The following is a 22,531-nucleotide window of genomic DNA, read 5'->3' on the forward strand; positions in this document are numbered from 1 at the left end:
ATAAATAAATAAATACATAAATAAATAAATACATAAATAAATACATAAATACATAAATAAATAAATAAATACATAAATAAATAAATACATAAATAAATACATAAATAAATAAATAAATACATAAATACATAAATAAATAAATAAATAAATAAATATAATAAAAAATAATAAATAAAATTATTATTATTATTATTATTATTATTATTATTATTATTATTATTATTATTATTAATTTTTCAATAAACTTACCTCGTAACAAAGTTAGAGAAATTCCAAATCTTTCGTTTGTTATTTACATCTCTTTGAAATCATCTCCCGATGTCTAGCATAGTAATAGCTACATTAGTAACAAGGTAATAAAAAAATTTCGTAAACTCAGAATGAAATCCGTCACTACACACAATTTTCTCCGAGTATTCGACACAATTCTCTGTTGTCTACCAGAAGTATACAGTATATTTGCAAATTCTTATGTTATTTCAAATGTAAAATGAAAATCGCCTAATTGGTGACTGTTATCGAAAAAGGGAAAACTGTTAACACAATTTGAGAATGTTAATACGTCAGACATATTTAAAAATGCACTACTGGTACATGTGAATACAGACAGATAACCACTTACGTCAACTTCAGATTTCACCATAGCAAAGCTAATAGGCAGTGGTGTGGTGTCTTCAATTTTTATTTCAACTTCAGGTTTCACTACAGGAAAGTCAATAGCCTCTGGTGTGATGTCTTCAACCTTTATCTCTGATTTGATATCGTAACTCTGGTCCACGCATTCTATCTTCATGCCAGTCTCTTTCAGATGCGATAAATTCCCTTCCTACAAAAAACAAAATCGTAAACAATTTCAATTGTTATTCTAAAGATCACTTGATTGTTAACAGCCGCCAATCTGGTTCTGATTGGCAGTAATTGACTAACTGCGATCAAAGGCGACAAATTAGAGATTAGAATTGAAGAGTTCGATCTCAAAACGCGTTAACTCCATTTTAATGAAACAACTAGCCTAGATTTTTATTCACTGGTCTACAGACTGAACGAGTTTTCAAGTGCCAAGCATGCACAATAAGGCCCGTAACACACTTTTTTCGCTAGCGAGATACATACTCGTATTTTGCGAGAAAGAGGCGAAGAACCTTCCTCAACACACTTGGCGAGTTCTCGCTATCACAGATCACACCTCGCTATGATCATCTATGCACTGCCTTCATACAGAAAGCATTTTTCTGATTATAGTAATGACTCGTCGGGGGAAATATTATAGGTTATGTATTTACGTATATTGTCGTACTTAAATATATAACCTGTAAGTATATTGTCGTACTTTACAAATTACGTACGAACTCTATGTTGAATCTGAGTATTCAGATGATGAGGAAATGGAGTTACATGAACATATTTTGTTCATGAAAAGATGAAGTAGGTCTAAAATTAAAGCCAGAAATATCTCAAAATCACATTGTATCTTACGAAAATAAGGGCGAGTTTTGAACACTGGTTTCGATTTGAATGATGATACGTTTAGGCGTTATTTCAGATTCAATAGACCACAGTTTTTGCCATTTTTTTCTCTCTCATTTATGATACGATAGAGAATTCTTTGCTATATTCTGATTAAAATTACGTAAACTTTTAAGACATATAGATACATTATTTCAAATGCTTAATCAATACTATTAAATCTCATCAAAATAAAATATAGCCCTAATTATTTTCAGATAAACTGATATTTGTCTCCAGATTTCTTCTTTAATTTCGTGTTTTTATAGTTTTCATCCCGTGTATCATATAAATAGGCCTAACACGTGACATCGTACAAGTTCGATAAGTTTCTGATTGCAATTATCAGCCATCTTCCTCATTTTCAAATAAAAACAATACAATTCATCGCCACCTGTGATATCTTTGTCTACATTCAATCGTCATAAAGAGTATAAATGTCAAACATCTTTGATAAATGTGTCAAGAAAATTCGCTGAGCTACAGATTCCAGCAAGAAACTCGCGCTAGGTTTTTGCCTCGAACGAGAATCTCTTCCAGTGTGTGGACGTCCATTTGAATCCAGTTTATCAATTTTTTAATTTTCTCGCAACACATTTCTCGCTGGAGAAAAGTCTGCAAGTGTGTTACGGGCCTAACGGTAACCATTAAAAAAGCTTAACGTTGTTCTGGAAGAAAGCAAGTTTTAAATATAATCATACACGTGTCAAACAATCATATATAATCTATAAAGGATAAAAATGGCGTAATGGACTGAGTGAGTTTCGGGATCACATTCTTCAACTGAGAGCTGAATAGAAACAAGAACTTAAAGGACACTGGCAATGACTAAGAATAAGCCAGGCATTACTTGTTGAAATAATTTACATAATGATATATCCTCAAAAAGAATCTAATTTATATTGGAGAAAATGCATGATGTCTTTTCCAATAAGATATTTTATTAATGAGCACAACGCCAAAGTAGAAGTCTACAACACATTAATAGAACGAAACAATGAAAATATCCAAATTCATGGATTCCCTTCATACAGTGTACAATTTATTGTTTTGACTTTCAGAAAGGTCGTGAGAAAAGTTACAAAACATTTCGATTTTAACCCTTCTTCTAATTGACATGATCATGTTACACTGGATTTGCAGTAAAAGACCTGCCCTTGGCCAGAACACTAAATGAATTAATGAATATCTGTCTCTTTTATGTATTTACGTCTATATTTATCTGTCTTTTTTTTTCTTGTTTTTCATTTGTATTTATAACTGTTTCCTTTTTTATGTCCTTAGCAAGCATGTGTACTCTTTATTGTGATTGGCGCTTTATTCAGATTTACATGGTATATAAACAGAAAAAATTATAATTAGCACGTCAATAAGAAGCAATCACAAATCAATATACTTTTAAACGTTTAAAAATATTTAATTAAAGTCACAGTTTTTCTTGTCAATAGTAGTACTTACTGATCAAGTGAATTAAAAAGGTTAGTATTGTAGGATTTCAGAAAGAACTTGGCCTGAATACAATTATACTAGTGGCTTGTGCAGCAAATGCTATAAATTAAGTTCTTTTGACGTTAAAATAACAATTTTTAAGATTTATTTTTAATGAAGAATACCAGACGTTTCGAAAGTTATTTGCTTCCGTAATAATGAAACATACTCCCTATGAATGTTTTTTTTTATGTCAAATACTTCTTCTTGAAACTATCTACCTTCAGTTTTTGAGTTTCATGGCGAAAACGCAAGTAATAATGTCAGGACGATCAGTGGGTTTTTCATGTAGGAGTAAAGCAATAGCTATTTCATGTCATTGTGGATTGTACGTGAAAGTAAAAAAAAAGTCAGGGTTGCTATGATTTCTAACAATAGGCATAGTATCTTGGTATAGCTGCTGCATGTAGAGCTTGAAATATAGAAGATAAAATCATTTTATCCTGCTAAGAGATCTTGCTCAAATGATCGAGAGACTACATAATTTTGTAGGTTTCTTATTTTATCAGTAAGTAATACCTTTTGGTCTTTCCTTAGGAACTCTAATTTTTGCGCCCTCTCGAGCCAATAATGAAGAGAATGACGCATATAAATGTCTACATCACATCTCCATTAAGTAGGTATATGAAAAATACTCAACATTACTCGATTGATATCTATAAAAATGTTTCATTTCTAATAACAATATTATCATCTTACATAAGTTTTGTAGTTATATACTATATACTCGCCACCGAGTAAATGGTAGAAATCAAGATCTAATTTAAGATATTCTCTAGATCTACTTACATAACCCCAAAAAGTTTGACTTTCATATCATCAATATAGCATTAATATGTATAATTAATGAAAAATAGTCACATAATGTCATTAACTATAATAATAATTCATTTCTAATGGTAGTAATGTCATCAAACCACATCAAGTTTTGTAGAGTTTAATATCCAATACACAGCTGTACTCAAAAAATTACACACCGCATAATCAGACCTGTAAATTATTTTAGTACGTTTTAAAGGTTTTAATAACCAATTGAATTTGAGCTCTAAATATGTCAACAATTCTGCAGGTCATGGCTTTCGTGTAATATCCTATTGTTTATTGTAGTGTGTGTTTTGTTTTATATTGAAATGCAATGAGTTCTCAAAACTCACGAAAGAAGGATTTTGGAAAATTATGTAGGAAAGCTAACACTTACTGAGAGTTACTATTTTTCTGAAAATCCTTCGATGCCAGGCTTCAAAATCACGGGTCATTCATTAAAATCCATTCAGCCGTTTTCCCGTAATTTCCATTACTAGTTCAAATTATATATATATATATATATATATATATATATATATATATATATAGATTTTAGAAATTATAATTCACAACAAAATGTTATAGAGTAGACCAAAATCTTTCTCACATGAAATCCAAGATTCGTCTAAGTTTCATACAGAGGAATCAAATTGGAGCTATGAGTCGGGATTATATTAATAACTATGGCTGCACTTCATAATGATAGGCCAATTCATCATTTCAGCTGAACTAAAATGACAGAACAATTCATGACGCCATATACCACATAGCGACAGCAAGGGGCTCTATATAAAACGTGAAATGTTTAATCTTCTGGTACTGTTAGACAAACAAATACACAAAATACATAGTAAGACATTTCACTTTACCTGTGATAAAGCCTTATTTCCGCTCATTTCGTATGTGTTATCATGCAGTTGTAAGCCCAGCTGATCTAGTGTTGCAGGTTCCAGTTTGATCACATCCATCACAGCTGAAATAAAATGTTATGTAACTGACAGTGATTACAGAAACTGGGAAAATTTCAGTATACGGATTGTCAGTTGACAATTATATCTTGAAATACTAAAAAGAGCAGATTTGTCTGCGTTTGTCGAATGCGCATCATCATGCTTACAAAAAGGCACTTTTCAGTGCCAATTATTTATTTTGTGTGCACAAGGTTGGAATATTGAAATAAGAGGGAAAGGAAGGAATCCGTGTTCTGAAATGTATCCCAAATGGTGCCGTTGAGAAACAGTTATATCAAGTTGCTACGATCTAATTCACATCTGATTACCACAGTCTAGTATATAGTCACGAAGCTCAATACCTAGGGAATATGCATCCATTGATAGTTGCTAACCACTACTATAGTCTCACCACAGACAATGCGAAATAATACCGGTAAAGCCTGTTCCAATAGTACTCGCACCACCTCGAGTTTTGTGACTGTATTACTAGACTGTGGCATTACCTCGTACTCAATCTTCTTTCACAATATGCTGCCAAGACTCTGGAATTCGCTACGGGGCATTTAAGAAAGAAATTAATCATATAAATTTGATATAGAATGTAAAATATTGGAATATACCTGTCCAAATACACTCTCCCACCTAAACCTTATTCCCCTGGACAACCGCCGGCAAGCTATAGGATCTAAAGGGCCGTGAAGGAGGCTATGATGCTGGAGTGATATATTGCTAGCCTGATCGTACCGAGATTCGAATATAAGTTACGGTTAAGTTAGATATGATCCACTCTGCAATAGGTCCTCTCTACGAAAATGGCCAACGTTTAAAAATCTCCATAGAGAAAATTTGTCCATTCCATAAAAATGCCCTTACCTGAAAAGGTCCACTGTCAGCAAGTCCTCTTCTCAAAAATGTCTTATGTTTAGAAATGTCCACATATAAATTCATCCATTTCCCTAAAATGTCCGACAAGGAAAACTGAAAGGGAAGTGCCGAGAAATTTATTGTCGTATCAATTATGTTATACAATATTACATATGTAATACAAAAGATAGGTACATCTATTGTTCATCTTGAGAGTCAATATTTAATTTCAAATGGTATGATATCGCTCAAAGATATCGAAAAATTGCATGCCTATCTTTGTAATCTTGGTAATTACCGACAATGTTGAAAATTCTCATTTGATTATTATCGATATACCATTCATTGGTCGCTTAATATTTGTATGCCCACCAAGGATCTAGGTTACCTACTAGATGTGCTGTTGTTGCAAATGGCTAATGAATCGCCAAATGTTCACATGATGTGGCGCCACAAGTCGATGGAATTGAGAGTGGAATCCTTCAACCACATTATTCGTATTCTGTCGGCCATTAATGACTACATAATTATTAGACGTTCAATGTCTCAGGAGAGAATTTAGGGGGAACTGCCCGACTTCGCCCTGTTGCCAGATGACCGGTAATGTATCATCGTTGTTCTTTCAATACCGGTAACTCCTATGTGCAAAATACACAATTTTTCAGTAGGAAGAAAAAACACGTTTATTCATCCTATGGCAGCTGTACATAGGGGATTGTGAATTCTTACATTTTCGAAAGAAAGAAATATAATTACATATAGGAGATTTTATTATTTCCTTGATCACTAATTAAGTTATTTAATAGGGCAAAAATCTGAAAATCGATAAATACAGTCTGTCACATAGGGGTTATTGCAGGAAAAACGACGATATGTAATTTCAATATAAGATGCTAAGTCCAAGATATCGTCCGCAAATGTTTCACTTAATAAATTCCAAACAAATTGCAAGTAATTTAGCGGAATAAACGGCAGTCCCATAATTTCCTGCGTTTGGTTTCTTACTTCAGGGTTCTCAATATACAATTATTGTGCCCTCAGACACCTGTTGACTACATTTATCCATATTGCTTGATCGAAGTGGAAAAGATACCCCACTTACTACTGCCTGAGAGAAAGCCAGTCGACAAGCATTCATATTGTCAATTTCAAACTCACACATTGTACAGATAGGATTGCAAGTGAGATTTAAATGTACTGAACAACTTTTTTATCTCTTTCTATGTAGTGTGATAAGTATTTTCAGTCTTATTTGCAGTTAGGTAATATACCGGTACTAAAGGAAATACAAAACCTCCAACAATCCCATGCACTGTGAAAAACTGAAGGCATGGACGGCGTTACACTTTGTGATGAGGGTACTAAGGAAAGACTCTGATAAATCCAAAGAGATTGCATATAAATCACTAGTTCGTCCAGTAATGGAATATGGTGCTGCATGTTGGGATACTTACAGATTGAACATATTAAGAGACTGGAAACGATTAAAAAATGGGCTGTCAAGTGTTGTCGTAATAATTCACCGTTAAAATGGCACACATTCACGGACCGGAGAACGTGAATTCGATTATACGCAATGTTCAAAACATACAGAGGTGAGCCTGCCTGGAGATAAATTAAAAAACAGGTTGCAGCCGCCAAATTACTCTTCAAGGAACGACCACTCATATAAATTGAGGGAAAGAAGACAGAGGACGCATACTGGAAAGTTTTCTTTTCTCAATCGTACTATCAGGGACTGGAATGCTTTACCTGCAGACTTACTAAAGGCTTTACCAATAACCAAAAATGTATTTAAAAATTGGCTTAAGGACTTTACTAATAGACGGTATTATATTATACACACTACTTAAACGGTGTAATAGATATATTGTTATTTGAAGTGTTCTATCAGTGTGGAAGTGTGTTGTGTCAGTGAAGTCTATTGTGTAAGTGAAGTGTGTGTCAGTGAAGTGGCTGTGCAAAGTATTTGAACAGTGAAATGGTTAGAAGTGTTAGTGAAATCAGGTAGAATCAGTGCAGTGAGTGAGTTGACAGCGAAATAAGTGTAGTGCCGAAAGGTACTTGTGCACGTATGAACCTGTCACACTCGTGGGTCTTAGTTCGAACTTAGGGTTAAGATACAAATTAGATTTACTTTAAATGTTATTTTAAGTGACCATGCTCCATTTAATTTAGGATGCTCCCTGTTATTATTATAATTATTATTATTAATAATTATTGTTTTTTTAGTTGTGTCATTATTGAGTGTAATTAGTTACCACTGGCACCGGGTATATACCCACTTGCAGTGTGAATAAATACATACAACACAGTCTTGAACGTACCATCAGTGAAAATTGTGTCACTGGCAGCCAAAAGTTCAAAACTTCTATCGGTGGCAAACATTAATACTTGTCCTTCATCATTAACACCTGAATCAAAGAACATAACATTTTGTCCCCTCAATGTTTTGTCGTAGGATTCAACAATGTCTATTTCTCTTATTGATTGAGGAAGTGGAGGACGATTTAGCTTCTGCTGATAGGAAACCATTCTGATTACTGCATTTCTTTGTGGAAGAATTACGATAATTTCTTCGTTATGAACTCCAGCAAGTTTCTGTCTGACAACTTCTTATCCCATTTAGCACTTGCCTCACCCTTATTTCTGTGAGATGCAGATGATTCCCTGTACCATCTGTTAAAATTCTCATGTTTTCCAAGCCCACATTCGTTACACACCTTGCGTTACAGTTCTTCCAGTAGTAGCATCTCCAGTATTATCTATCTCCTCTCCAATTCTCAGAATGAAAATGGTAAAGATTATCACCATATAACAACATGGGTTTCCTTTTCTGGCAATAAATTATTTATGGCATTGCATTAACTTCAGTTGTAACTTTTTTTCTGATTCATCAGTGTTATAGCAACGAAACACTAATGTTATTCCCAAAAGATTATTACAGTCAGTAACTTTTCTCTGTTGAACAACTTTGTATGTTGGACCTTTCGTATGATGGGAACAATTAAAGTTAAAAACCTTTAAAGAAAAGCATATGTTTTGAAAGCATAAGAAAGAAGTTAAAATCTTCTATTAACTTTACTTAAATTAATACACCTAAATCAACAAGAATAGTACATTATGCAACGAGCCTATATTGGTAGTAATTAAGACGCGAGTATGTTTGTTTATGAAACGAGAGCAAGCGAGTTTCATAATTTTCATACGAGCGTCTTAATTACAATTATAGGCAAGTTTCATACGACTTTTTATGCTCGACCATATTTCTAACTTGAAATTATTTATAAGTATTCATGTTATTCTTATCTGACTGGGGAGCGGAAGTGACCTTATGCAAGATCTCGTAAATTGTGAGATGTGCGCAGACGCGAAATTATTGATTTTTTCCCCGAAACGAATGTCGACGACCTTGATATAATCTCGTTAAACTTCATATAACCTTGAAATTGAATTCCACATTGAAAAACGAGATGACAAATTAAATTTATTTGAATATTATTTACAATTAACGCTAATTATTATAGTAACACAACATAACCTTCTGCAACAGTATTGGATTTCCAGCCTGCGTGACGTTTTGCTAGTTGTCTTTCGATTACATATCCGAGAATAATCGAAAACCTGAAATTTAATGAATAGGTGTACTTTAATGATATGCATTAAAGGACTGCTACCAGGTGTATAATTACTACATTTGGGCATGGTCGAGCATAAAAATAAATAAATCCTAATAAATAAAAGAAATAATAAATAATTTAATGACAAAGGCAAGAAACCTTTACAAGCCATTTTAATATATTAGAAACAAAACAAGATCTGTAGTTATGCTGTTACTACTAAAGAGAAGATATAATTTTATTACGCATTATTATTTTTGTTCCGTGGTTTTTAATATTTATTTTAAGAGTTGGGCTTTATAATATGGTTGTCGAGTTTCACTTCATGAACGAATTGTATGTAGGACTTCAAATGTTGGACTATTTAGTCTGTGGACATTTTGTACTTGTGGACATTTTGTTATGGACCTTATAACCTGGAAGCCAAGTTACTAATTGACAAATATTTAAGTGTGACTTCAGTTACTACACTTTTTCTTTTGGCTACTCGTTAGTCTTGGGTCTACTCTGGGTTTCGTGTTAGTATAATACGGAATATGAAGAATGTTTGATTTCGACAATTTAAGCAGAAATGTGCGAGTGCACTGTCGTGTTGAAAGATAATTTTTCTCCGATTAATGCTCTGGAAGCATTTCAGCAAGAAATGTACCATAAACATTATATATGGCCCCATTAGATAGTTAACAACAAAGCCAACTCAAATATTTCCAGAAAACTTTCATCGACTACGAAGATTCTCCACAGCTGTCACTCCAAATATGACTTGTGACATAGAATAACACACTAACTACACTCAGGGACAAAATAAACCGGACACTTCTATATTTGCTTGTATTTTGTTGCCAATTATTTCAAAATGAAACAAAACCCATTTAAACAAAATAATGTTTCATTTAGCACCTTATACGACAACATTTGAAAAAAAAAAACTCTGATGAGAAAATTTACAAAAAATTACAAAAGGCGTATAACTATGGCATCGTTTGGTCTAACTGTTTTTTCATTTTATGGTGCCTTAAACATTAAAAACTCTTTTTAGTAACAGGTATTACCCCCTCTGGCTTGAATAACTGCATCCTTACGTCTTGGCATGCTCTCAATTTGGTTAGCAATGTCTTCTTGAGGAATAAGTTCCCATTCTTCGCCAAGTGCTCGCCTGAACTCTTGTAACGATTCTAGTCTCGGTCGTCTATTCTTAACACGCCGTCCCAGCATGTCCCACACGTGTTCAATTGGGTTCATGTCTGGACTCCTTGCTGGCCATGGAAGAACATGGATTCCCACTTCTTGGAGATAATCTTCGACCGCATGGGCAATATGCGGCCGTGCATTATCATGCATTAAAACAAAACTATCGCCTACAAATTGGCCAAATGGCACAACATGATCATCCAAACATTCATTTATATACCTATCAGCTCTTAGTCTTCCATTTTCAACAAAAACCAACTCTGTACGAGCATCCGTATACACTCCTGCCCAAACCATCACTCCACCATCTCCATACGGCACATTTTCGGAAATGCAACACTGTGAAAATCGTTCTCCCCTCCTTCTCCAAACTCTTTCACGTCAATCAGGTGAGCACAGATTCAAACGGGACTCATCGGTGAACAGAACACAGCTCCACTGTCCATTTCTCCAATCCCTGTGATCATTTGCAAAATGCAGTCGTTCAACTCGATGCATCTTGAGAAGTCTGGGACCAGTTGCAGGTCTACTTGATATCAGTCCACTTACTTTCAACCTCCTTCTAACTGTTTTGGCCGAAATTGGGCGTCCATGCATGTTAACAAATTGCTGGGCTACACTAGTAGCTGGCAGGTTGCGCTCCCTAAGGACTCTCAACACTATATACCTGTCTTCATTTGGATTTGTAGCTCTTGGACGACCCGAACCTGGTCTTCTGGTATATTCTAGGGTCTCTCTATACGTTTTATGGCATCATGGGTTGTGCTTCTAGCCATATTCATAACATTTGCAATGTAACGTACACTGCGTCCATCATCGTAAAGGGCTACAGCTCGAGCCACATCTTCAGGTCGCATCTTGTTTTAAGACAAATGTTACAACCCCACTTAAACTCAGAAAATGTAAAAATATAGAAATAACGAATGATAACGATAATGAAGCACAAAATGGTTGAGACAAAATTGTTATAGCTGAGACTCCGAAAGCAAAATTGGAATATTTGGTTGTAATGGCTTGTTTATAAAACAGAAAACAATCAACAATGTATACACGTCTCCATAACAACATATGGCTACCATAATATTGTATGAGAAGATAATGTTTTGCAAAATACCAGCAAATATTAAAGTGTCCGGGTTTTTTTGTCCCTGAGTGTATTATTACCGTGCTAACAAGAACGCCTGAAACAGCGTATGGGCAATTAAGTATGGACACTTCCCGTCGATACCTTTGATGTAGCCGGACTGATTTCAATGACCTTCAAACCTCCTTGAGCATGAGATTCTGCTTTCTCCCTAGAGTTGGCGCTGACATCACACCAGCTAGCAGTCGACCCAGCGGAAATATAACACATATAAATACATCTACGTACATTATGCACTTGAATAAAATAAATTGGATCCATAAAATAATACATCCGTCATTAACTGTAATGTCTAGACTCTAGAGTTCCTTTATAATGAGAGTTGAGACGTTGACCCCAAAACAATTAAAATATGTAATGATTTGATAGCAGTGAAAATGGAAAAACAAAACTGCTATTAGAAGTAAAACCATATACCTATATTATATTATATACAAATATTAAACGAATTCGATACTTAATTTTATAATGTATTATATTATGTTATAATATAATTTATTATATCTGAAATATAAAAAATTACTATTACAACTAGTTTGCCACTGAGAAAGAAGGAAAAGCTGTTAGCTTGAATTTATTTGAAGCAAAGCGTTACTGGATTATGCAATAAGGTAGGCGATGTTTGGATCCTGTGTCTCAACTCTATACTCAATTTTATTATTATCTTAGCGTATGCTCGATTACACTAACCTCTAGCGCTTGAAAATGGAACTATACCCCGGCACACAGAGAAACAAAACACAGGAAAATTCGCTCAGTGTCCATTCTTCATAATCCCTATTCACTGACCTAAAACATAAAATCAGTCATAATGTAAGACTGTGAGCTCTGTGTATTATACAAAGCATTTCCGCACACTACTTTATTAAGCAAAGATGTTTCTTTTCATCTCCTGTATCACATCACGAAATTAGGAACAGTTATTCTGCTATATCCGGTATATACACTGTATATGCTAAATAAAAATTTTTAAGTTTACCAGTGACGAATCAAGCTCCATTTATGCTGTTTCATTTCTGCAGTTCCCCACTGCATATGTGTGATAAAACTCCCAATTACCCAACCAGACAAAACGTTTTAGCATATTCTTGTTTTTGTTTATTTTAGTAGGTTATTTTAGGACGCTTTATCAACAGCTTAGGTTATGTAGCGTCCGAATGAGATGAAGGTGATAACGTGAAATGAGTCCGAGTCGAAAACCGAAAGTTACCCAGCATTTGCTCATATTGGATTGATGGAAAACTCCGGAAAAAACCTCAACGAGGTAACTTGCCCCGACCGGGAATCGAACCCGGGCCACCTGGTTTTGCGGCCAGACGCGCTAACCATTACTCCACAGGCGTGGACTATTCTTATGTGTGAAATATATTCTGATGATATCAAATGTATTTGCTCCATCGTCAATATGAATGCGTACATGATTCTTGAAGTGTCCCAACTGTGTATATGCGAATATTTCTGTTTAAAACTATTGTATACGATGAGAAATAGTTTCCACACAGCGCACATTTGATTAGCCTTTCAGGGAGCGAGCACATACTACGTATCTGTGCAACGTTAAATGTATAAATGTCTGGTGCACTTTCCTCTGAAAGCTTTGCAGACAAAATTATGAATGTTTCAGGGTTTATGTTGTCATCCTTTACCAACACTAAACACAAAATTATTTGAATCAATCTTCAGAATTTTAAATAATTTTGTTATGCTACCATGTAATTAAATACAATTTTTTTAATGATTACTTTTTTTTCTGCAAGAAGAGTTACGATAAAAAATCTATTACATTTGTTCTTAGCATGTACGAGGGCATCTCAAACATCTGTGGTATAAATTTTGTTGCAAGTTGTCTGGTATCTGAGATAAGTGCACGAATATAACAAAAATATTTATTCTGAGTAAAAGAACGTTAAAGTTTAACAAGTGTTTTCCTATACCTTATGAAATTTAAAATATTCCAGTTACAGATTGAGAGTCATCTGCTTCTTCCAAGTTTCTTTTGAGGCCCTTCTTTCGTTTCTTAGCTTCTCGAGATATCTCCAGCATGGCCAAATCAGCCTACTGACCCATTTGATGTTCTTTTGTTTGTTGTTAGACTCGTTGGTTTTCTGAGTGCACCCATGAAGACACTTCTTCTGAGATCTTGGTAAATTGGCTTCATAAGTAGAGTAATGTGTTCTGGAAGACCATGTAGTCAAATTCTTCCTTCTAGTAAATATAATTACACCAGAAATCTTCAGTCTGAGGAAACAGTGGCTTATACTCCGTGGACAAGTTATTAAAATATGTGAACCATATTGCTTTTCTCATATCCTGGAAATCACTTGTGTTGGAACTATTGGCATTACCATTATAATTTTACTGTAAGTAAATTTCACCATCAGTCAGTCTGATTTTCTTTAAACTTTCTTTTTCATTTGACCTTTTTCCACGTCTTTTTTATTTTGCACAATCTGGTGTCCATACTGTGTAACTTCTCAATTACGTTTTATCTATATCATGAAGCTAAGTTCATAAATATTGCTCTAAACGTTTCAGAGACATGCTTATTCAAAAATAAGTAAAAATTTAGTGAAAAGGACCTGTCAAGCAGACACCAACATTGACTTAAATCCCAAAATATGAACTTTATGATGACAAATTTTTATTTATATATACATATTTCCAACATAAAATAGAATCCAGGAACGTAGAAATAACAATTTTTTTTTCAAAACTCGGCATAACTGCTCCCATTAAGGGGAGAGGATGGTATTTTTTCCTATTTGGTGTAAAATATTAATTTTTTGTATGCAGAGAGCTCATACCTGTACCAACTCAACCAAATATAAATATTTTGAAAAAATTATTTGAGGGCCCAGATTTGAAAAAATATATGCCAAATGCAGGATTTTACTAAAACCGATATATCTAAACCATTTTTAAAGGTAGATTGATCCACTTTTTTCCTATGTACTTGCAAAAGCATGCTCTACAAACTCTCTGGCAATATAGCAAAAAAATAAAGTTACCGTAAACCGATAAATGGAGGAGAGTGATTTAAAAATCCATAGCGCAGGAAATTTAAAAATGGCGTCTCAACATCCGATAAGGGCACAAATACCAACGAAATGTTGTGCAATGCATTCCATACATATCAAAGAGTATTTTCAAGAAAAAAAAAAATTTATTCAATTTACTGGAACAAACAATAAAAGAGGGCGAGTGATTTAAAAATCTATAACACAGGAAGATTAAATATGGCGTCTCAACATCTGATAAGGGCACAAATACCCACAAAATATTATGCTATGCATTCCACACGTATCACAGAGTAAGTTATTTTAAATACATTTTTTTTTTAAATTTACTCATTTTTCACCAAAAAATACCCTCAATTTATCGAAACTGAGACTTTCCACATACCTCGAATTTAATGGACTTTCGCGTGTGAGTATGCATTCATGTCTATTTAAATCGGACGAATCTCGGAAAAACTTTGCACACAGATCGCTTTGGAATGGTCTTTCATTGTGTGTATGCGTAAATGTCTGATTAAATCCGACGAATCTGGAAAAAACTTTCCACACATCTCGCATTTGAATGGCCTTTCGCCTGTGTGTATGCGTAAATGTTTCCTTAAATGTCCCAATTGTGAGAAACACTTTCCACATACATCGCATTTGAATGGCTTGTCGCCTGTGTGAATCCCTGCATGTCTGTTTAAATCTGACGGTTCCGAGAAACACTTTCCACACATCTCGCATTTGAATGGCCTATCGCCTGTGTGTATGCGTAGATGTTTTCTTAAATGTCTCAATTGTGAGAAGGATTTTGCACAAACTTCGCATTTGAATGACTTTTCGTCTGTGTGTATTCCTGCATGTCTCTTTAAATCCGACAATTCTGAAAAACACTTTCCAAAAAGCTAGCATTTGAATATCCCAATTGTAACAAACACTTTCCACATACCTCGCATTTGAATGGCCGTTCACCCGTGTGTATGCGTGCATGTCTGTTCAAAACTGAAGATTCTGAGAAACATTTTCCACACACCACGCAATTGAATGGCCTCTCCTACGTGTGTATGCGTTTATGTCTCTTCAAATACCATGATCTTCCGAAAGATTTACCACACACGTACACTTAAATGATATCCCAATTGTGTGGAGAAACGCATGCCTTTTTATACCACTAAATGTCGACAAGCACTTTCCACAGACTTCGCATTTGAGTGACTTTTTTATTATGTGTACATGAGAATGATGTTTCAGAGATTGCGCTGTTCCGAAAACCTCGCTGCATATATTTACACTTGAAGGAATTATCGCTTACGTCGCTAATATTTGAACAGTTCGATATGTTGCTACCAGACTGGGTCGATTTGTCTTCTCCATGATGAAAGCTGGTGGAATCGATATTCTCCACATTCCTAAAAGAAATATAAAAAATTACTTGTTGTGCACTAATGTAGTATAATGAAAACTTATTAATCATGAACAACAACAGCAACAACAAGTTTATTTATTTATCTGTTTATCTGATTATCTACTTATCTATCTATTATCTATTATTTACCTACCTACCTATCTATGTATTTAGAATATTACCGTGTAAAAGAACAGCACAAGGCCAATTACAAAACAGAACAAATGATAAGAATGAATGACAGAAAATGGCAGTGAAATGAAATACAATCAATATAATAGTCAACAGTAATCATTGACCAAATGCAACAAAATAAATAGCAATATCTAACAAATAATAAAAGATATTAAATAACAAGTAAGAATACATCATGCGTAAGTAAAATCAAATCGGATCCTGTAAATTTCCACTTTTAATACAGTTGGCTACTGGAGAAAGAGATTTAAATAATTTAGTGAATAATAATAATAATAATAATAATAATAATAATAATAATAATAATAATAATAATAATAATAATAATACAGCAGAATATACCTTTCTGTTGGTGTCTTGGTTTTTACACACGTTACTTTTACTTTCTAACTTTGCTCTAGAATATGCCACTAGAAAAGTCCAGGATAAACACAAACATTTCAGAACTGAACGGGTTACATCAGCCTATAATGATAGTAATTAAGACGCGAGTGTGTTTATGAAACGAGCGCATGCGAGTTCATAATTTTCATACGAGCGTCTTAATTACCATTCTAGGCAAGTTTCATACGACTTTTTATGCTCCATCATATTTGTAACTTGAAATTATTCGTAAGTTTTTATGTTATGATTATGTAGTAACGAACGGGACTGACCTGAATTGTGAGATGTGCGCAGACGCGAAAGAATTGATTTTTTCCCAGACACGAATATCATTGACCTTGATATAACCTACACATTATTAGTCTTGATATAACCTGGAAATTGATTTACAATTGAAAAACCAGATGACAAGTTGGATCTATTTGAAAATTATTTACAAATTAACGCTAATTATTATAGTAACAGAACATAGCCTTCTGCAACAGTATTGGATATCCAGCCTCCGTGACATTTCCCTCGTTGTCTTTCGATTGCATATCCGAGAATAATCGAAAACCTGACAAATCCTGAATAGGTGTACTTTAATGACAAGCATTACAGGACTGCTACCAGGTGTATAATTACTACATTTCGGCGTGGAGCATAAAATGTATTTTCATAGCTGTCGAATATAAAATACATCATTAGCAGAAACTTTGGGGAGTTCAAGATTTTGTTGGTAGTCAATACATATAGTTTCGGCACAGACATTCTCTTTAGCTAGAGTCGACGTTTCTTTCAGTAAAGTACAGAACACTTGAGCCTTCCGCAGATAGAGAGCTTATTCTGTTCTTAGTATTAATTTTTCCTCTTCAGACTAAGAGAACATAATAATTATATCAACTTGGTGACACGTTTGACACGCATTCAATCGCTCGAAATAATCGTTGAGGTGATGGCACCGCAAATAGACCGAAAATGGAGAATCAACACGGGTATGGCAGAGTTACGTATTTGACCAGAACTGTTAGATTATATACAAACATTTTTTAATCAGTTCTCGAGTGTATTCGTTTCAGAATGGCTGCAAAATTATCGATTTTAGACAATAATAACGATGCCTATATAAAGTGTTAATTAAGTATGGAATATCGTTAATAACATTTATATATTCACTTTATGAAAAAAATAAGGCCGATAAATGACATTAGAAGCCAACAATTCATGATCTGCAAAAACCATTCTCGTTGAAACGATAAATTCCCGTGACATCAAATCCTTACTGATGGTTTCCTAGTTTAATGACTTTGTGAATGATTTGCCAATAATAATAAATAGTCGCAGGCTTGCCTGGGTGGTTCAACATCCAGTCGCTCAGAGCGGCATTATAGTACCTTTTATATGGACCGAAAACTGTACGTAAAAGAATTTATCGCAACACTAACTAGCAATTTTGTGAGCAAAAACAATAGAAATATAACCTAACAAAATTTGGTAGGAACAGTAAAGGCGTTAATGTTTCAATAAGTAAAATTGTGTATGGTGTAACTATTTTCAACTAATATGATAAATGAAATAAAACTCACCTCACGCACAGCAGACATAACTCCGATTATGTAAGTTCCAAATTCCTGCTAAGCAGATGTGATCATGTGATACTGAAATGAACAATCCTCACTGTATTTGTTTTAAAACCACTAATTTTCCAGCGCAAACTTACACAATAGTGTACTGAAAGTAATTTACATGTAAACAGACACTTTTTTGTGATTACACATACTCGTGAACCACATTCCACAGACATCGCAATTGAAAGCCATTTGAGCTGGATGAAAAAACTAAAATCTTTTTAGATTTCCCGATCATAGATAACTCTTTCCCCAGGAATCGCACTTAAATGCTGTCTGGGCTGAGTGTACGCAGGCATAAGTCGAGAGTTGTCTCGGTTGTGGAAAACAGTTTCAACGGCCATCACTTTTGCACGGTTTTAGCCTACGTGAATCATTACATGTCTCTTTTGGTCTTGCAACTGTGAAAAACGTTTTCCACACACGTCGCATTTGAATGGCCTTTCGCCAGTGTGAATTCGAACATGCACGTTTAAATGTGACGATGACGAGAAACACTTTCCACACACCTCACATTTGAATGGTCTTTCGCCAGTGTGAATGCGGGCATGCGTCATTAAATTCGACGATGACGAGAAACACTTTCCACACACCTCACATTGGAATGGTCTTTCGCCCGTGTGAATGCGTACATGTTTCTTTAGTTCTACAATTTGAGGGAAACACTTTCCACAAATCTCGCACTTAAATGGTTTTTCGCCTGTATGTACGCGAGTATGTTTGTTAAAAATTGTCAATGTCGAGAAACACTTTCCGCACTCTTCGCACGTGTATGGCTTTTCGCCGCTGTGTATTCGGACATGTAGGCACAAATTCTGTTTTCGAGAAAAACATTTGCCACATTCTTCACATTTGAAAGGCTTTTCGCCTGTGTGAGTGCGAACATGATTCTTTAAGTATACCAATTGCGAGAAAAATTTTCCACATACGTCACAATGAAATTGCTTTTCGCCTATGTGTATGCGAGCATGTGTGCTTAAATACGAGGATTCAGAGAAACACTTCCCACATACGTCACATTTGAAAAACTTTTTTATAGCATGTATACGAAAATGAAGTTCCAGAGATTGCTGTGTTGCAAAAACCTGGTTGCATATATTACACTTGATAGACTTCAGGCTTATGTCGCTAATGTTTGAACAGTCTCGACTGCTGCTAACACATTGTGTCAAGTTGTCTTCTTCACGATCAGTGCTGGCACGTTCTTCGAAAACACTCTTCTCAACATAATCCACGTTTCTGAAATGAATATAAAGATATTTATTGACTCTCGTAACTGCCGAGTTTATATCAGAATCATCGGTGTGCCAGAATTTTCAACCACCAATAAATCTAGTGACCTGAACATATCGCATTCAAGCAAACTTAAATGCCATCGAATTGGGCCTAATACAATCGCCTATACGTAATTATATTTCTTTGTTTCGAAAATGTAAGAATTCACGATCTCCTATGTACCACTACCATACAATGAATAAATTTCTTTTTTCTTCCTACTGAAAAATTTTATATTTTGCACATAGGAATTACGGAACAACGACGCTATAATCTGAGGCGGAGTTTAAAATGTATTTTATTGATATTTTGAAACTCTTGTATATCCTTAAATACCAGTCCTATCAAAATTTTGCCTGGAATAAAACTTATCGGAAATAATGTTTAAAGAAACATTTGTTATGTAACATTTATCATAAAAATCAATAATAAGCGAGATATTTCGGTTTATTTAATTCAGACCCCATTATAACCCCCCTTTTAAATGAAGTATTTAGAATGGCATATAGCCTAATATCTAAGCTACAACGAAATTAATTTATATTCCAATTTTCATTGAAATCCGTTCAGCCATAATCGCGTGAAAAGGTAACACACATCCAAACAGACAGACTTAAATATCAGTCCTATCAAAATTTTGCCTAGGATACAACTTGTCGAAAATCATTTCAAAGAAACTTTTGTTATGTAACATTTTTCACAAAATCAATAATAAGCGACATATTTCGGATTATTTAATTCAGGCCCCCTTTTAAATAAAGTTTTTGGAATGCCATATAGCCTAAAATCTAAGTTCCAACGAACTTAATTTATGTTTCAATTTTCCTCGAAACCAGTTCAACCATATCTTGTGAAAAGGTAACAAACATCCACACAGATAGACAGACAGATATACAAACAACAATTTCAAAAAAGCGATTTTCGGTTTCAAGGTTATTAATTATAGATGTTAACACAAAGTATTTTTGGAAAATCGAAAATTACCAGAAAAATTTCGCTTACACATTTATTATTAGTATAGATTTATCATTCCGCATTGTAGTTCATGTAAAACAGACATACTTAAAACCAGACTCATTGTTGACAGGCACGTCTCCAGCTCAGTGTGAAACCTGATTTCGAACCAACTGGTGTGATTGTGGATGTGGTTGTTTCCGAAGTGTCCAGTATATTCTTGCTCTACTTCATTCAATTTTGAAGAGAAACAGCGTAACACTCCATACGTACAAAAAGTTAGAGATGTGTGAAAAAAACACTGGCTAATGTGTTGAAAGATTGGGTAGAAGAAGTTACCGATGATAGATGGAAAGCTCGGCCTAAATGGTGTATGATGACATTGAAAGCAAAATATTCAGATTTAATTGTCCATACGATTTTCCATAACATATAGAGCCTACAAATTGACACATACTTTCCATAATTTAGTCTACATTTTTATAAAATTCTCCAGTTCATAAAACTGTATAGTTTGTATTTCAAATTTGGAAGTAATGTGTTAAGAAAAATCCGGAGTTTTTCAACTTCAGTTTAGCGGTTTTTTTTTTTAGTTTGTGCAGCGGTAAATGGAATTCTGGGTTGGCAACATAACATAAGTACCTCAAATGGTTGGTGAAACAGTTTTACACTAACAGGATGTTTAATTTTTAACAACACGTTAGTTAACGTGCTGCTAGCGTTATTTTAACGAAGCTTGGTGAAACTGGGCCCAAGTCAGTTTTGTATTCTTTTAATGGAAATAAAGTTCTAAGATCTATTTTCATATATAAAATTTCAACCAATGTGAAATCCTCTAGAATCTTTTTACACGTAAAAGTAGATTTTATAACATTTTATTTCAACGAAATACCTATATGTGATTCGAAATTTCAAGATGACCAGTTTCAGATGTACGATAAGTTCTAAATGTTATGGAAAACTTCTGCCTAGTAGCAGCGTCTAATTCCGTTTCCTGAACCATGAATTGATTAACATATGTGACTAGTCCTGTGTCAGAGAATGTGATATTGAAATTAAGGAAATACAGGCCACACTGGCACATAGGATGTAAGATCAAGGACAAAATGATGGCAGTATTATTAGCCCTAACAAAACGCAATTCAGACGCAAAAAATAAAACTGTGTTCATGCAGTAGGGATACATTAAAAAATATGCTGTACACTAAACTCACCTCTCAGGAAGCACTTGACCCTCCTCTGAAGATACTTCCCCTTTCTGTTCCTGCTTAACTCTGTCCACATCGAAAAAATCTTCCTGAAAAATTAAGCAAATCATGAAGAGATGACTATCTGGATAATCGTTTTCCCGTCACAGACCTAACTTTTCAAACCTGATAAATCCAAACTTCATTTTCAGTAATCTTGTAACGACTTCTGTATAAAATCGAATTGGTTCCTCCAAACTACTTTGAAAAATATCCTTCATGTACTATTTAAATTCAGACTATTTGCCTGTATTCAAAGGCAATGGAATCAAGTTTCAAGTTGTAAATAAGTAAGTATGATGTGTAATTACCCTCCAAAATACGTAACCAGAATTTGCTACAATTTTTTATGCAAATGAACAATAAAAATTAATTTACTGAAATATTAATCCATTTCACTATATGTACCATTGTTGAAAACTTTATTTCCTCGAAATGGAGACACACTCTAAAGGCTGGTTCACAATAAACCGAGAACGAGAACCAGAATGAAAACGAGAAGCAGAGGACGTGAATATGAAAATGTTTGATTCACAATAAACCGAGAATGTAGACGACTATGCATATCGATATGCATATCAATAACGATATGTAAAGTCGATATTACGCATTCTGATGTTACTTGTGTATAATTGACCAATGGCGTTCTCTCATGAGTACAAGGCAGCCAACATAAACACAGGTTAATCAACTTCGAAATTTAAACTGAAACATTTCATTAGGACCGGTACTACAAATATTCCCATGCATCTTTATTATCACAACCTATTTTAAGTATACCATAACGTAAAATAATTATAGAAGAGACATTTGTAATAGAACAAAAATGAACACAAGAGTAGTTATTGAATTGAAGCATGAATATGTAGTGTGTAATACAATCAATACAGCAATA

General features: G+C 34.3%; 2 protein-coding genes across 4 annotated transcripts in view; both read right to left on the reverse strand.

The window, feature by feature from the left end:
• The window catches only part of LOC138692007 (zinc finger protein 235-like), a 14,814-nt gene extending 9,380 nt beyond the window's left edge, over positions 1-5,434 (reverse strand). For both annotated transcript variants that reach the window (XM_069814768.1, XM_069814767.1), the window contains exons 1-3: positions 5,372-5,434; positions 4,668-4,771; positions 623-826 (exon numbers count right to left, since the gene is read on the reverse strand). In XM_069814768.1, coding sequence (XP_069670869.1) covers positions 623-826; positions 4,668-4,766 — 303 coding nt within the window. In that variant the 5' untranslated portion in view covers positions 4,767-4,771; positions 5,372-5,434. The remainder of the gene's footprint in view (positions 1-622; positions 827-4,667; positions 4,772-5,371) is intronic.
• A 9,874-nt stretch (positions 5,435-15,308) lies between these two features.
• LOC138692005 (zinc finger protein 665-like) overlaps positions 15,309-22,531 on the reverse strand; it is a 125,865-nt gene continuing 118,642 nt past the window's right edge. For both annotated transcript variants that reach the window (XM_069814761.1, XM_069814762.1), the window contains exons 8-10: positions 21,604-21,686; positions 18,119-19,399; positions 15,309-15,978 (exon numbers count right to left, since the gene is read on the reverse strand). The gene's annotated coding sequence lies outside the window, so the exon portion shown is untranslated. The remainder of the gene's footprint in view (positions 15,979-18,118; positions 19,400-21,603; positions 21,687-22,531) is intronic.

The sequence above is a fragment of the Periplaneta americana genome, chromosome 16 (assembly GCF_040183065.1).
Source record: "Periplaneta americana isolate PAMFEO1 chromosome 16, P.americana_PAMFEO1_priV1, whole genome shotgun sequence".
NCBI classification, from domain to species: Eukaryota; Metazoa; Arthropoda; class Insecta; order Blattodea; family Blattidae; genus Periplaneta; species Periplaneta americana.